Source organism: Onychomys torridus, chromosome 23 (genome assembly GCF_903995425.1).
Source record: "Onychomys torridus chromosome 23, mOncTor1.1, whole genome shotgun sequence".
Taxonomy (NCBI): domain Eukaryota; kingdom Metazoa; phylum Chordata; class Mammalia; order Rodentia; family Cricetidae; genus Onychomys; species Onychomys torridus.
In genome coordinates this window covers 19,917,729-19,934,617 of record NC_050465.1, presented here as the reverse complement: position 1 = coordinate 19,934,617, position 16,889 = coordinate 19,917,729, and the positions used below count along the sequence as shown (strand labels likewise).

At 41.0% G+C, this 16,889-nt stretch overlaps 1 protein-coding gene across 1 annotated transcript; it reads right to left on the bottom strand.

The window, feature by feature from the left end:
- Positions 1-14,360: 14,360 nt before the first annotated feature.
- Positions 14,361-15,699, bottom strand: LOC118573403 (dynein heavy chain-like). Its single transcript, XM_036173696.1, has 2 exons — positions 14,839-15,699; positions 14,361-14,792 (listed from the first exon to the last, which is right to left on the bottom strand). Exons 1-2 carry the CDS (start codon positions 15,697-15,699, stop codon positions 14,361-14,363), a joined length of 1,293 nt encoding a protein of 430 aa, XP_036029589.1.
- Positions 15,700-16,889: the final 1,190 nt, after the last annotated feature.

Here is a 16,889-nt window from a genome sequence, read left to right as displayed (position 1 = left end):
TGCTGCACATGTCTAACATTATGACCAGGAATTTCTAGCACCTCAATTGTGACTGGTATCTTTTATTGAATACTGAATATTCCTCTAGACTTCAGTGTCTGCTCAGCACAGGAATACACCACATGCTTCGTTTTTAGACGGTAAGTAGTCCTCAATCCCCCAAATATGACTGTGCTAAGAATCACAGCAGCCCACACCGTGACTTTTCCATGGAGACTGTCCAGAACTTTTGCATAGCTCAAGCCAAAGCTCTGCATACTGTATTTGTTGGACATGGTCCTCAGAAGGAGAGACGCTATGGTAATTCTTCTTCATATGGTGTACAGTAGAACGTTTTCTAGAAGAGCAGAGTGATGATGATACGGGACAGGGTAGAGGGAAAACTTAAGTAAGACAGGTCTCAACTAGAGTTCAGCTTTCATGTGACCCATGGGGAATCTCAGGAACATAGAGTGTGTCTCATAGTCTTTCATGGGCAGTGTAGCTAGAGCCCCATGGGTGTCACAGTGCTAGCTGAGGTCTACCACCATAGGTGGTCTTGCTTCTCAGTGAAAGTGGAGCTGACTTCGCATTTGGTTGAGGGCAGTTGTCTGAAGAAAGGGAAGCTGTAGGTTGTTATTAGCTAACACTGTCAGCAGTTGGATGGCAAAGCTGTTGAGGAGAATACCTTAAATTACAAAAAAAAAATACAGAATGGTTCTCTTTGCTATGGGTTGTACTCAGCACCCACAAAGGAGTTAAGCAGTTAGTGTGTATCTGTTGCAAAATCCAAATAGGCTCACCAAACACATTCCTTTCTTTTATAATTGGAAGTGAGGATCATAGTGTGAATGCTGTTCACTATTTTAACCAGAAAATTCTAGCACATCCCACATTACTGAGTCTGTAAAAATAGCACCAAGACACAGTAGATACAAGAATACTCAAAGGGATTATCTCACATTCTCCATCACACATATGTGCAAGATTATTGATTTTCAGACACAGTCAATATTATTACATCATCAACAAGAGCTGGCATTAACTTTTTTCAGAATGTCAAGACTCTCAAAAGCCCTGTAGCCAGCACTGTGTGAAAGAACAGAAGACAGAACCTACTAAATGTCACTGTCAGCTTAATCATTTGAATGTGATATAGTTTTGACCTTCTTTGTTGCAGAAATTTTGAAATAGCAAAGTCAGCAGTCTTCAATGGCATCCCAAATACCAGGAAGTGGATACATTCCAGGAAATACAGCATTCACCGTAGGACTGTGGTTAACACTGAGTTAGTGTCCGGTCAATCTACCGTCATCCTCCAAGATCCACCTGCTATTCCCATTCTTGGATGAATGAGCTCTATTTGGGGCTAATGCAGTGTTTGTGTAAACCAGTCACCAAGCATTTATTTCCTTTGAGAATGCACCTTTAAAACAGGATTCAATTCTCTCCTCTCAGAATTTATCAGTATCACAGATATGTTGCTCCCTTTCTGAAGCACAGCCATGGTTCTCTGAAGTTAGATAGGTCAAGACCTTTCCCTCTAATACCCACCAAAGTTATTCTTGCCACTTCTATAAATCCCCACTAGATAGGAAATCTTGGGGTTAATGTAAATGGTATATTAAATTTTGTATCTCACAAAAATGTAAGCTCTATCCCTTAGTACCTGTCAATGGAACCTTATTTGGAAAAAGGGCTTTTGCAGTTCAAAGCATAATAATGATCCCAATCTCATATGGCAGAGCCTCCCTTATAAAATGGATATATTTGGAAGCAAAAGGAGACAGACACACAGAGAAAACAGTATATTAAGAAGAAGGCAGACCTTGGGTGATAAACCTGTGTTCCAAGAAACACAAAAAATTTACACACACACACACACACACACACACACACACACACACACACACACCTGAAAGAGAAACATGGGCTATTATCTGTCTCTCGGAACTCATCAGGGACCATCGATGTCTGTTGATTAAACTGCCTAGTATGTGCTTCTAGCAAGCTACCATAGCACATAAGGGAAATCGAGGGTGTGCTAAAAATGCTCACTGTTTTGATAAGTATGATGATCCAACGAGTTGAAGCCCAGTGAGTGCATTTTCTAAACACAAATGGTTTTTAAAATTGCTATTAATAAGGGAATTAAAGGATTTGTTAATATTTCAAAATGATGACTGCTGCCAGTCACCTTTTGTTCTTCATGACAATAAACTGCTTTAAGTAATTAGTATTCTTATCGTTAAATGGAAATTAAATGTGACCACCGAGGGATATAGAGTTGGCTGTGACATAATGGAGATGGGGAAGAGTGAGTGTAGAGACACCGACCTCCTACCGAAGCACTCTTACCCTTTCTGTGCAAGACCTTGCAAGAACTGCAGTCTCTGACGTGATAATGGGAGTTAAAGACACAGGCAGGGGCAGCCCAGACTAGGGAAAGTGCTGTAGGTGGGGCAAATGAGGTGGCTCCATGAGCAATAGCTCTTGCTTTGCCAGCGGGAGAACCTCAGCACTGGGAAGAAGAGAAGGGACAGGTGGCTCCCAAGAACTGTGTGACACTAAGCTCAGCAAAAATGGCAGACTCCTGGTTTGATGAGAAACTTTGCTTCAGAGAAATAAGGTGAAGAGACACTTGACACCCTGCTCTGGCATGGGGTTGTTTACCCGCGCACCCCCTACCACATACACACTCATATACACACACATACTCAGACACACACACACACACACACACACACACACACACACACACACATACTTACACACACTCTCTTTCATACACACACACTCAGGCATACACACACACATACTCTCTCTGTCACACACACACACACACACACACACACACACACACATGCACACACACACCACACACCCTAATGAAATCCTAAGGCTAGTGGACAGTAAGAGGAGAAGGGTGTTTGGTGGTAGAACACATACTCAGCATGCATTAGGCTATAGCTTCAATCCCTAGCCCCTCAATGGAAAAGCATGCAATGTCGGCAAATAAACAGTGTCTATGATGGATAATAAGGGCAGCTTTTGGTTGTGGCCTGAGAATACCAGCAGGAGGGACCTCAGCAGGACTCACTAAGGACTCACTGTATCTACAACACATGAACTTCAAACACAGACATTCTGTGCAACTTTCCTTGACTTTAGAAAATCTATAGGAGCCAGATTGTTAGCCATGACATTATAGAAGCGCATAAGAGAGTCTAATGATGGGGAACATCTGATAAGATACACCTTAAATGTTGGGATTTTAATAAGTAGATAGCTTCAGAGGCTGTGAGATCTATGTCTTGTGATAGAAAAACAGACCCATCTTTCTTAGTTTAAACTAAAAACAGGGGGTGACACTGCCTGATCCCGACCCTGGACATGACCAACCTGGTTTTCTTCCACTCAAGTACCCTAGCCACTATGACATTCATTTAAAATGTGGAGACTCTTGAATTTCTTTTTAAAATGCTGGAGGTGTTTAGCTAAATTCTAGAAGATACTATGTAAGGATGAAGAAGGACATGTATGTAAGGCAACAAGTGGACAATAACTATGACAGTGACAAGCAGGACTGCTTTTTTTGACTGAGTGGAAGGATGCACACACAGAGCCTCCCAGCACAGGGGAAAAGCTCATCCACCAGGGAAGTTCCTGCATCATCAAGGGAACTTGGATGTCTTCAGTTTCAAAACCAAAGTGCTGCTTAAGAAAAGTCTATTTCTTTGAGAAGATAGTTATATTATCTCAGCCAATGTTTTACCTGATACATCTAGGAAATGTTTGTGTGTAAGAATATATCCACAAAAGTATATTTCATAAAAACATTAGATTCACCTTGAGAAGTCTGTAGAGAAATATGAAACAACATAACCTCATAGGCTGTTTCCAAAGAAACCTGTTTTGATAACAGGCAATTTCTGAGCCTTGACGAGCCATAGAGCCTGAATCTTACATTGGTCTTACAAAATGATATCTTTCCTTTATTTAAATAGTTTATTTGACAAGGAGGTATGTTATCTTGACCAAGAAGCACTGGAGCTACTCATATGTGTATAAAACATGCAGAATAAATATAGGAGCTGGGATGAAATTATACACCTCTTCATTTCTGTTCCTCACTGTGTGGGTGGCAGAGCTGACTGCCCAGTTACAATCTCAGTTTTGCTAGAGGTGAATATTCCATTAGCTCTTAGAAGGCCTACTTGAACTCTTTCTCATTTTTAAATTCCTTTGTATTTAGGTAAGATAACTAAATACTTCCTGTATGTATGTATTTATATATTTATCTTATAATTCCTTTTCTACAGGAAATGAGACTTTCTTTTCTTATATACATATATATGGAATATATATATTAAAAATTTTTGTTTTTGGAATTAAAATGCAATTGCAACATTTCTTTCCTTCCCTTTCCTTCTGCCAATCTCTCCCATGACAACCCTTTATCCTTCTCAAATTCATGGCCTCTTTTTCTTTAATTGTTATATATGCATAAATATATAAATTCAACGTGTCTAGCCCCTCTTACTATCACTTATATTATTTCAGGGCTGACAACTGGTATTTGATAACCAGTTAAGGGACTCATCCCTGAGGAGGACTATTTCTCCTAATCTCAGCTGTCCTTAGTGCCTGTAGCTCTTTGTTTCGGGGCGGGGCCTGCTGAGATTTCCCCTTTCCATGTGTGGTAGTTTGAAGGAAAATGGCCCCCCAAAGAAGGAGGCACTATTCAGAGGTATGACTTCGTTGGAGTAGTTGTGGCCTTGTTGAAGGAAGTGTGTCACTGTGGAGGCGGGCTTTGAGGTCTCATATATGCTCAAGCCACACTTAATGACACAGTCCACTTCCTGTTGCCTGCCTATCAAGATGTAGGACTCTCAGCTCCAGCACTATATCTGTCTGCACACCACCATGCTGCACCATGATGATAATGGACTAAACCCATGAAAATGTAAGATATCCCAATTAAATGTTTTCCTCTATAAGAGTTGCAGTGATCATTGTGTCTCTTTACAGCAGAACCCTAATTAAGACAGCATGTTATTGTATCTTTTGCTGTTGTGCTTGTTTAGTCTTATTTAGGTAGCCATATAATTGTGGTATCATGAGTGTGTGTAGCTCCCCTGTTATTTCTAGAAGACATAGTCTCAGCAGATTTCCCGGTCCTCTGGTTATTACAATATTTCCATGTCCTTTTCCATGATGTTCCCTGAGCTTTAGGAGTTGGGGTTGTGTTGTAGATGTATCCACAGGGACTGTGGACCTTATGATCAGTTGTTATCTTTGTTTTGATCAGTTGTAGTTTGTGTAACAGTCTCCATCTGTTGCAAAGAGAAGTTTCTTTGATGAGGAGTGAGAGAGCTCAACTTACCTGTGGTTTTAAAGTAAGTGTTTAGAATGCAGTTAAGAACTATGCTGGTTTAGGAATGTGACATGGTAGGGTCTCCTCTAAATTTCCTAACCTCACTAATAATGTAAGAATTGGCTATACATAGAGTGCCAGAAATGATTTTTCTGCCTGTTGAGCAGGACTTAAGTCCAATTATATAGCTGTCGGTTACCACTATGATATGAGCACCACTATGGCACCCTTGGGGATATCTTGTCATGCTGTGAGCATTGTCATGAATCATAGGCATTACAGCTGTGTAGGATTATTGGTCCCCTCCCTTGGAAGTTTGCATAGCCATTTCCAGTACAATTAAAGCTAATCCTCAGAGGAGGAGGGTTTCAGGTCAGATCCAGCTTGATCTTCCAAGTTCTGTGTCTGAGTGTATAGTATCTTCAGAAATAAGGACTTACCTTACACCTGTTGGAGGTAATCAAGGACAATGGCAAATGTCTATATTATTTCAGGAGTCTTTTGGACTCCCTTGACCAACATGGTGTTTCTCGTATTTGGTACTGGGATTTTTTCAGATAGTATATACACATACACATATATAGTTTAAATGAACTTATGCTCTTTGGGCAAGCATTGTCAGCCCAAATAGCATAAGTTCATCTAAATTACATATATGTACACAATACACATACATTTATATGTGTTATATGTAATTTTAGGTAGATAAAATATAATAGGGTAAATCATGGCTTTTTTCAATATCCTTGTTATTTTTTCCTCCTGTCTCCCTCTCCTTCTGTATTGACCTCCTGTCCCCTCTCCAGTCAAAGTATCTGCCACTTACCCACTTTCCCACTTCACATTACTGTATCCTGCTGTTATTGTGCACAGGGATAAATGTCATAAAGACATCTTAACTAAACTACATCATTGACCTAATTGATCCATATATACTGCCTTTCCCCTACCCTTTACTCCTACATGCCTCTTCCTTTTCTCAGATAGTTTTGCTTCTATGTATGTATGTATGTATGTATGTATGTATGTATGTATGTCTATGTGTGTGTGTTTGTGTGTGTGTGTAGTTATATGTATGCATGTATGTATGTCTTGTGAAATCTAAGCTCTACCTATGAGAGAAAAATGTGATATTTGTCTAAGTCTGGCTTGTTTTACCTAAAAGACTAATCTCTAGCTACACATCCAACAGGAAATTGACATCCAGAATATGCAAATAACTAAAAAATCTAATTAACAAAAAAATCAAGCAATCCAACTGTAAGTGAACAAATAAGGTGGTCAGTGACGAGAAGATGATTACAGTATCCAGCGGCCATTTGTAGTTCAGAGATACCTACACATCTGTGTTTATCCAGTACAATTCACAATACACAGATTATGGAATCAGCCTAGGTATTTGTCAACAGATGAGTGGATACAAAATCTAGTATATATACACAATGGAATTTTATTTGGTCATAGGGAAAATGGAGTTTTACTGCTTGCTCAGAAGTAATATTTTTCTCTGCTAATGCACACACCACATACCAAACTATGAACATTGACAGACAACACAACATAAGTTCTAATCATTATGTCTTGGTGTTGGAAAACAGCATTTTTAGCTACTAAAAATGTTCATCTAACATCATTCACTTAGTGTGAACTATTTGCTGTGTCATATGACTAAACTATGTAGTTTAGCTATAACTATTTACTATGCAGTGTCAGTAAATCTTGGAGTTTACTGATCTGATCACAGTTATAAGCTTATCACTGTTCCTTCAATTAGGCGGGTGGACTGTTGATAGAAGGTAGTGGTGTTTGCATCAGAAGTGAAGCAAACATATCAACGGGTGATATTACTTTAGAAAATGCCCTCTCCAGTTATTAGGGATTCTCCTGAATGCTAACTCCTTCTTACAACTCACTGTTTTCAAGTAAACAGGTAACTAAGCAGCCTCCTGTCTGAGAACTATTGTGCTGTCTGCCATGCGGTGTGCTATGACTCTCTGACCAAAACGCATTTAGAAATAATGATTTCAAGGTGGCCTCTTTATTTCCTTCTGCCTGGAGATATTACCACAAAGCTTATTAGGAAGGATTTAGCAGTTTGGAAGAAAAAGGGTTTTAGTTCTCAAATATTCAAAGATGAGCAAATGTCTGTTTTGGTTCTTTGGTTTTTTCTTTCTTTCTTTTTTTTTTTTTTTCTCTCTTCTGGAGCATTTTTAAGCAGAACATTGTTGCAGCCTGGATGCTGAATGTGATAAACTTATCTGAATTCTAAACATAGGCTCTTCTGAGCTGTTTTTCCCTTGTAGGGTTCCCAAGGAAGCCATCAAATTACTTGCTACTCATCACAACTCATCCTCCCAAACTGTGGCCTTGTTTTGTTACTCTGGAAAGAGGCATGTGGTTATTGTTCATGGATGGGGACCTTGACTTGGAATAAATCCCACAGGGAGGGAAAGACTAATGTGGCAGTCTATCTGCTGGCCTCTGAATTCCCCTGCACAGTAGAAAGCTGCTTTTCAGAATGAGCTAGAAAGGGCGATGTCTATATTCAGTCTCTGGCCAAATTCCTGGAGGCCACACAGTTCTCTGATTAGGACAGAGAGCCAATGTCTCTGCCACCAGGGCATCGGTGCTTCTAGACACTCGATGGTACCTAAGAAGCATCCAGCACTTGCTATGTTTCACATTTTACCATTTGTAAAATGGAACCATTCTACTTTCCAGGCCTACTGTTTTCTTAAATAAAATTTGAGGGCATGAAAAGGAGGGGAAAGGGACCTGGCTGTCCTCTGTGTCTCAACGTGGAAATTAGGGCTCACAGCTTTCATCTCTGAAGCAAGTGCTGTTTGCCATTGCCTGCTGTTTATTGTTTTAAAAATTAGTCTATCACAATTATTGAGGCAACCATTTCAAAGCCCCTCCATCAACACAGCCAAGAGTTAGAGCCACTGGGATGACCATTTCTTGCTTCCTTCCTGTGTCTGGTGCACCATTGATATTCTTTGGTTTACAGCCTATCTCTAATCTTCCCGTCAATAATCATGGCCCTTCTCCCTCAACATGGTCACATCATCTTCTCTTGAGGATACAAACCTTACTGAATTAAATGAAGGTATTCCTAACCCAGTATGACTTCAGCTTAATTATACCCCAAACAACTTCATTTACAAAGAACCTCACATTTTGAGGTACTGGGAATTAGCGTTTCACACAGATTTGGTGGGGGACACAATTCAACCCATATCATGAAGGGAAGACAAATACAGGGGTGAAAGGGCCCTCAGTGTGCCTCCAAAGTCCTTCTCCAGCTTCTACATGCTGCTTATTCAAACAACCAGCAGTCCCAACCTCAAGTGCAAATCCCTCAGAGTAGATATGAGCCTCCTGTCCAGCAGGAACAAAATGACACACACATACATTTTTGTTATATTGCCTCTATTTCTGTTTTGAGAATTATTTTTCTTGTAGTAATGTGCTTAACAAAGATATGAATCTATAACAGAATATTGTTGACTATAGAGATGCATTGTATTGTGTCTCTCCAGAGCTTATTAATCTTGTCATCTAACATAATGCTCATTGATTAGTAATCTCATTATTCTTTCTTGTGGCCCTTAGCAACCACACTTCTACTTGTGGAATTCTTTGAATTTGACTAGTTTGGTACCTTTTATACTTGGGATCATACAGTGTTTGTATTTCTATGGCTAGCATATTTAACTTAGCATGATGTTCTCAAGTTTTATCCACCTTGTCACACACTGCAAAATTTCCCTCTGAAATCACAATAGTATTACAGACTATGTGTACACCACAGGTTCCACACCTGTTTGTCTGTAAATATTAGATCCTGAAATTGTGAAGAGAGCTTCAACAGACACAGGAGCACTGATATCTATGGAGAATACTGATTTCAATATTTTTGAATGAAATGCTTAGAGTTGGGACTGCTAAACAACACAATGGTTCTATTTTTTATTGTTTAAGAAGGATGTACAACAAGGCCCATGTACCTTCCCACCAACAGTGTGCAAGAGGTCCAATTGTACATGAAAGTACATGAGGCTGACCTCTCTTGTCAGCTCTCATGACTCCTACTGCTACTAAATGATAATAAATTGAGTTGGAAGAGAATAATTTCTGCTGAATTTCCATCGATGTGAGGGAGGAATAAAAGTAGTTATCAATGTTTATTATTTTTAATATCCGAGTAATACTTTTCAACTAACAAAAGCCAGTGCCATCTTGGTGTGTGCTTACTAAAAACTCTGAGCACATTTCCAACTTGGGAAAATAGTGAAAGGTAATGAGTAGTCTTCCAAGAAGACATCCTTTCAGCACAGTGAGTATCAAACCTGAAATGTTGGCTGGAATTTAAGAAAACAGTCTAAAGAAATTCTGTCTCATAAATAGAAATCAATCTCTCTGGAGGACTAAAACTATCTCAACTTTGAACAATTTTTATGTTTTTAATTCTTATTAGACTTGAAAGTATGCCCATTGATCTAGCAAGAGCAATTTGCTAATAGTTAGGCTAGCAAGGGAGGCTTCGGACTGCTGCTGGCCAGGTGATAACAGGACTTGAGTTCACAGAAGACACCACCCAAAGAGAGCAGCTGGAGCAGCCAATGCCTGTGTCCACTAACTCTCAGGCCAGAACAACTCACAGGAAACTAACTTCCGAACACAAAGTGGGCCCACTGACTCTTCCTAACTGTACTCAAAGAAGCGGTATTTAAGCCTGGGATCTCTCTCCCACAGTGTTTTCACAGCCCTTGTACTAAGCCCTTAGTTTGCTTTTTGCCTTCTGTATTAATAGGAAATGTCAGTTTTCTTATTAGACTTTAAGTTCCCTGAGGATAGAACCTGTGTTTAATTCGTCCTTGGCTCTCCTACAATACAATACATATACCAAGTGCTCGGCTGGGGCCTTGTGACATGAATGAATGATGTAAATGGTAAGGTTCTGGGTAGCTCAAAGGCTAACGCCAGCCAACGGTCTCCAGGCCTGAACAGGAAGACTGACAAAGAAAACAAAGATGCTGCTTTCTTTCTACGAAATGAGCTTTGCACCACTGAAAGCTACAGGATTGAAGAAAATAGGTCATTGCTTTTCTCACTTCTTCCTGGAATTCCACCAGGAATCATGATGTGTGCACATCCATTATATGTTTTTCTTCGAGAAAATTACAAGTGTGCCTTGTTACAGTCTTCCCTCCTGTTTGGGAGGTTAGAAGGCCTGAGCTGAGCCTGACTTTTGCAGACCTAAGTCGACGTGACTCTAAGGCCACAGAAGCCAAGCTGAAGTTGGAAGTAACTTTCTGTGGGAAACTCCACCTGATGTAGAGCTGCCTGGCTTTGCTATTAACTGCTCACTATGGTGAGGCCACTCTGGTAGTTTCAGTTACTCATATCCCCCAGAAAAAGAAAACTCTTTTCCTTATAAAATATTTATTGTTTTATATTTTAAGAGAAAGAACCAAATCAATTCTATTTTGAAAGGCACATTAAAAATGTAAGCACAAAGCACAGGGTACATTTCACAGAAGACTGGAACTGCTAACAGTTCTTTCTCTCTCTCTCTCTTTTTCATCTACCAGAAGAAATTAAATGAAGCCAGTTTGCCTCTGGGGTTTTAACATCATTACAATTCATCTTAATAATGAAGTTAAAATTAACTGAAAGAGGACAAAATGGAAAAATTACTCACATTGCTAACATGGGTTTATTCATGGGAAAATGAATAAAAGTAATATCCTTTGGGCATAGTTAAGCAAAAAAATCAAAATACAGGTGACCTATGATCAAAGCAGCACCACCAACAGCCGTTTTGTGTTTATGGAAGCACCAGTTAACGCATGCCACACAGCTCTGAACCAATACAGAAGCCTGTTTGGGATACACAGCTGTATATACAATTAAATACTAATGTGCTTGAAATTATCACCAAATGGCCCACTCTCCACAGAGCCATGTTCCTGATAGTGCATGCAACTCTCCACAAGACCTCAGGTCTATTTCCTGTCAATTTTCTAGAATGTCTTTGTGGATACTTTCTGGAGAAGAATGAAAAGACCTATGAGAATGTTCCATGGGTTCCATGCCCTGGACATTTGAAATGTCTTCTGAAGAATTCAGGCACTGATTTCCACACCTTCCCTTGGAGAGAAAGGGGGAGGTCTGAGCAAAGTGCTCCTGGGAAAGGGAGGCGATCATTTTAAAAACCAATTAAATACTTTTCAGGAAGCATGAGCTTCTGCATTGGGCATGTAATGATAGTAACAATAGTAGTCAGCGCAGCCAAGCTACACAATGGTGACTGCGGCATTTGCCTGGCTATCAGGTGAGAACATGGCTCCCATTCATATGCTTCCAAGGCAAAGTCCAGCATGTGAAAAATTTGGGTTTGAATTGAAAGTAAAAAGAATGTACATTTTGAAGTAGGTATGCCAAGTTCCAAATTATAGAACTGAAACTCTGTGTATGTGTGTATATGTGAGGGGTAGTGCAAAGAGAGGGAGAAGTGGACAGACAGACAGAGCATTAACTTGCTCTTTTACTTTTCTTCAGAGTTTTAAGGAAACTAAATATGATTATCCTAACCCAGAGGATCTTCTGTTACCCCTTCTCTCTTTCTCCTCATCTAAAACCATCAACTCTAATTAACCAGCTTCCACACATCCCTCCCTTCATTTTTATTCTTTTAAATATTTAGCTTTCAAATTTATACTATGTCCAAAATGTTAATATTTAAAAGTCACATCTACACACCATACTTTTTCTAAGATTTTTTTTTTTTTTTTTTTTGGTGACAGCATTTCTCTGTAGCTTTGGAGCCTGTCCCGGACTAGCTCTGTAGACCAGGCTGGCCTCGAACTTAGAGATCCACCTGCCTCTGCCTCCCGAGTGCTGGGATTACAGGCGTGCGCCACCACTGCCTGGCTTTTCTAAGATTTTTATCATAATCTGTGGGCTGAAGAGATGGCTTAGTGGTTAAGAGTACTTGCTGATCTCCCAGAGGACTCAGGTTCAATTCCTAGTACCCATGTGGTGGCTCACAGGGGGCTGGAACTCCATTCCCGAGGATCTGCTGCCCTCTTCTGGCCTCCAAGGACACCATGCACACACGGTACACAGACACATTAAAAAATAAATAAATAAATAAAAGGATAACCTGATTGATGAGGTGTTTAATTTTCAGTGTGGACTGAAGAAACAATCAAAAAGCAATGTGCGCTGTACCTAATGCACACTCAGAAATGTTTTCCACAGAATGAATATTTGTGTAAAGGAAGAGATCGCTTAGGTGGAGAAAAATAGTACGAGAGGATTTTATGTCTGAGGAGAGAGTAAAATACTATACCTGCCCTTTTTCATTGAAAATGGAGAGAGCACTCTGAGTGGGCAAAAGAGAGCTTGATGTGTGCTGAGAGGCTCTGGAGTCAGAGCTGCAGTATATATGCACACTGATTTGTGTGCCACCCTCAAGAGTAGGGGATATATAAATGTCACTTCATATAAAAGCACTGGCAACTTTATGGGAAGCAATATATTTACCATATTCACATGGAAAAAGCAGTTGGGGTTAGCAGCTAGGTGCATGGGCTCTGAAATCATACAGCTTAGATTCTGATCCCTCTTCTTTTCCTTTTTTTAAAAATTGCTAGTTGCAAGAACTATCACAGATTGATAATACTTCTTGACAGATGTTTCATTTGTAAAATGGAATTCTATAAACCTAGATCCAATTAAGAGCCAGTGAGATGGCTGAGTGGGTAAAGGTTCAAACCCAATGACGTCTTGAGTTACATCCTTGGAAGCCACATAACAATGGAAGGAGAAAGCCAAGACCATGGGTTTGTCCTCTGAACTCCACATGCTTTATAGTAACTCTCCCCCTCCTCCATTTACATACATACATCTCATACATGCACACACAATAGTAATGAAAATAATTTTTAAAAGAGCTGATCAAGAGAGCATGCTCACATAACAATTTGAAGGAGATGATTTTAAAACAAAATATGTGACTGTGGTGGAGTCAGTAAGATTGGCAAATAAAAATATCCTAAGACTGGTCCTCTGGTTCTTAGCATCTGTCTGCCTCTTCTTCTGTGTTCCCTGAGCCAAACCATAGTAATTCTAAAGAACGCAGGAAAAGTAGATACAGGAACTGAATTTGAACACCTGAGGTATAAGCATCCCACAGCTGAGATCTGGATCTCATTGGAAAGGATTATTAATGGTGCCTGGACACACTCCGAGAACCTTCCCAAAGACAGGCTAGAATCAGGAAGGAAAATCTCTTCCTCTTGCAGTGTTATTACTGCCCATACCAGCTGCTGAAATGAAATGCTTGAAGGGCCCGGAGCCATTTCCATGGAACAAAAATGAAGGTTAAATTTGTAACTAAAAGAAAATTAATAGGTAACAAACACATTAAAAATAGAATTTTTGATAAGTCTTTAAAGTGTGACAGTCCTTATGGACTTCAACTCTGATGCTGTGGCTCAGTCTATATTCCATCCACTCAGCAAATGCCTAAGGAACACCTTCTACTTCCTAAGTACTGTGCTAAGTACTAAGGATTTATTGCATAACAAACTTAGCACACAATCTCTATCAAAGAAAGATAATGTGAGTTTTGAGGTAAACCTTTAAGATGATTTGAATAAATAGCAAAGTTGTGGCATTTGCTAAGTTACTGTTCATGCATATGGAGGGGGGTGTGTGTGTGTGTGTGTGTGTGTGTGTGTGTGTGTGTAATATTGGTGCCCTGTCACACTCATTTTTATGAACATTTTATTTTTCTTGTACCTGCCCAAAATTCCCCGAGCTTGGCAATATATGTACATGGAAACTGTAATATAGCAACATATTAATCTACACTGGCTAGACTTTTATCACAGCTTGAACTTATTATTGCCACTAAGCAGGATTGGTGAGGAATATGGAAAAAGAAAGAGTGGATGAATAGTGTACTGGTGAGAAGAACTGCGGGCAGGCCTCAGGATAAGATCCTGGAAAAGGTGCACAGCTGTAGAGGTGCACACTGTAGAGGTGCACAGCTGTAGAGGTGCACACTGTAGAGGTGCACAGCTGTAGAGGTGCACAGCTGTAGAGGTGCACAGCTGTAGAGGTGCACTCTGTAGAGGTGCACACTGTAGAGGTGCACTCTGTAGAGGTGCACAGCTGTAGAGGTGCACACTGTAGAGGTGCACTCTGTAGAGGTGCACAGCTGTAGAGGTGCACACTGTAGAGGTGCACAGCTGTAGAGGTGCACAGCTGTAGAGGTGCACACTGTAGAGGTGCACTCTGTAGAGGTGCACAGCTGTAGAGGTGCACACTGTAGAGGTGCACTCTGTAGAGGTGCACAGCTGTAGAGGTTCACACTGTAGAGGTGCACACTGTAGAGGTGCACAGCTGTAGAGGTGCACAGCTGTAGAGGTTCACACTGTAGAGGTTCACACTGTAGAGGTGCACACTGTAGAGGTGCACAGCTGTAGAGGTGCACAGCTGTAGAGGTGCACACTGTAGAGGTGCACACTGTAGAGGTGCACAGCTGTAGAGGTGCACAGCTGTAGAGGTGCACAGCTGTAGAGGTGCACTCTGTAGAGGTGCACAGCTGTAGAGGTGCACAGCTGTAGAGGTGCACAGCTGTAGAGGTGCACACTGTAGAGGTGCACAGCTGTAGAGGTGCACAGCTGTAGAGGTGCACAGCTGTAGAGGTGCACACTGTAGAGGTGCACAGCTGTAGAGGTGCACAGCTGTAGAGGTGCACACTGTAGAGGTGCACTCTGTAGAGGTGCACACTGTAGAGGTGCACACTGTAGAGGTGCACACTGTAGAGGTGCACAGCTGTAGAGGTGCACAGCTGTAGAGGTGCACAGCTGTAGAGGTGCACACTGTAGAGGTGCACAGCTGTAGAGGTGCACAGCTGTAGAGGTGCACACTGTAGAGGTGCACACTGTAGAGGTGCACAGCTGTAGAGGTGCACAGCTGTAGAGGTGCACACTGTAGAGGTACACACTGTAGAGGTGCACAGCTGTAGAGGTGCACACTGTAGAGGTGCACAGCTGTAGAGGTGCACAGCTGTAGAGGTGCACACTGTAGAGGTGCACAGCTGTAGAGGTGCACACTGTAGAGGTGCACAGCTGTAGAGGTGCACAGCTGTAGAGGTTCACACTGTAGAGGTGCACTCTGTAGAGGTGCACACTGTAGAGGTGCACACTGTAGAGGTGCACACTGTAGAGGTGCACAGCTGTAGAGGTGCACACTGTAGAGGTGCACAGCTGTAGAGGTGCACAGCTGTAGAGGTGCACAGCTGTAGAGGTGCAGGCTCCCATCAGTAGTCATCCTTTCCTCTTAGGGAACTGATCCTATCTCCAAAGGATTAGAAACAGAAACTTAGGGGCGTAACTATAAGCGCTGCCAGCGTTATATGCCTAAAGTCACCACAGAATTCCGATGTAGGCCCTAACTCCCAAGGGTACATTGTGCTAGTGTCTGATGGGAGGCAACAAGAAAGCCATATGTGAGACCTGTAACCAAAGATTGGCTGCATTTTTAAAATAGCATTTGGGAACAGGTGGCCAGATCTTTTGAGTTCCTGCTCTGATACATAAACTTGATTAAATGTTGGAGATTAAATAGTGTGCAAAAATCACAGTGGCCTAGATTCTTGATATAAGAAATGCAATTAATAAAATGATCTCATTAGTGATTGTAAGGACTATCAATCCAAGAGAGTAAACAAAATGCAAATATAAACTACAGGGGGAACTCGAGGAAGAAGCCTCTGAAGAAATTATACTTTAATCTGAGAACAATGAGCGGTTCTTAAGGCACTGAAAAGTGGAAGCAGGAAAATTACAAGAAGGGCTGGGGATGAGGCAGCTGTGGGTGTGTTTTGTGTCAGGATCCCTTAGGATACAGACCAAGGGCAAGTGGAAAAGTATAGGAAGACAAAACAGACCTCTGTAACAAGAGCAGAAAAGTCCAGAGGGGCAGCTCATACCTCAATAAGGGTGTATGTGGAAGAAATGGACGGTCATTATCTAAATAGATGTCAAACAAAGAAATGTCACCAGCCTGTATGGAGGACTGGATTGGGTGACACAACTCCTTTTTTGTAAGGCCAATCTAGATACAAGATGGAGAATGGGATGGAGGCATCCCAGAATAGATTCACATGACCTGAGGGAACAGAGCATCATAGGAAGAAATCACTGAACCGTGTCACCTGCTGGGCTGAAGATAAAAGCTAAATGGTGTCTATTGTGTTTGAAGATGTTGACTTAATGAAAGTTGTCTCAATAGTGTATGAAGGAGTGAATGGGGCTCCAAAGTGAGTTGGGAGGAAAATATTAATAAAAGTGGGCATAGAACTCTTTTTTGGCAACTCAGGTTGTCTTCCTGCAAGAAAATAAAGGGAGGGAGGGAAGCATTTAGTGCTGAAAGGCAAATAATTTACTTGGGAATATAGATTATCTTGCTTACTGAAATCTTTTCCTAGCAACTGATTGATTCCGGCAGG

Coding starts and splice junctions, on each gene's coding strand:
- LOC118573403 (XM_036173696.1), bottom strand. CDS start 15,699: ATGGGAGCCTGCACCTCTACAGCTGTGCACCTCTACAGCTGTGCACCT. Junction 14,793..14,838: donor TACAGCTGTGCACCTCTACA/GTGTGCACCTCT, acceptor GAACCTCTACAG/CTGTGCACCTCTACAGCTGT.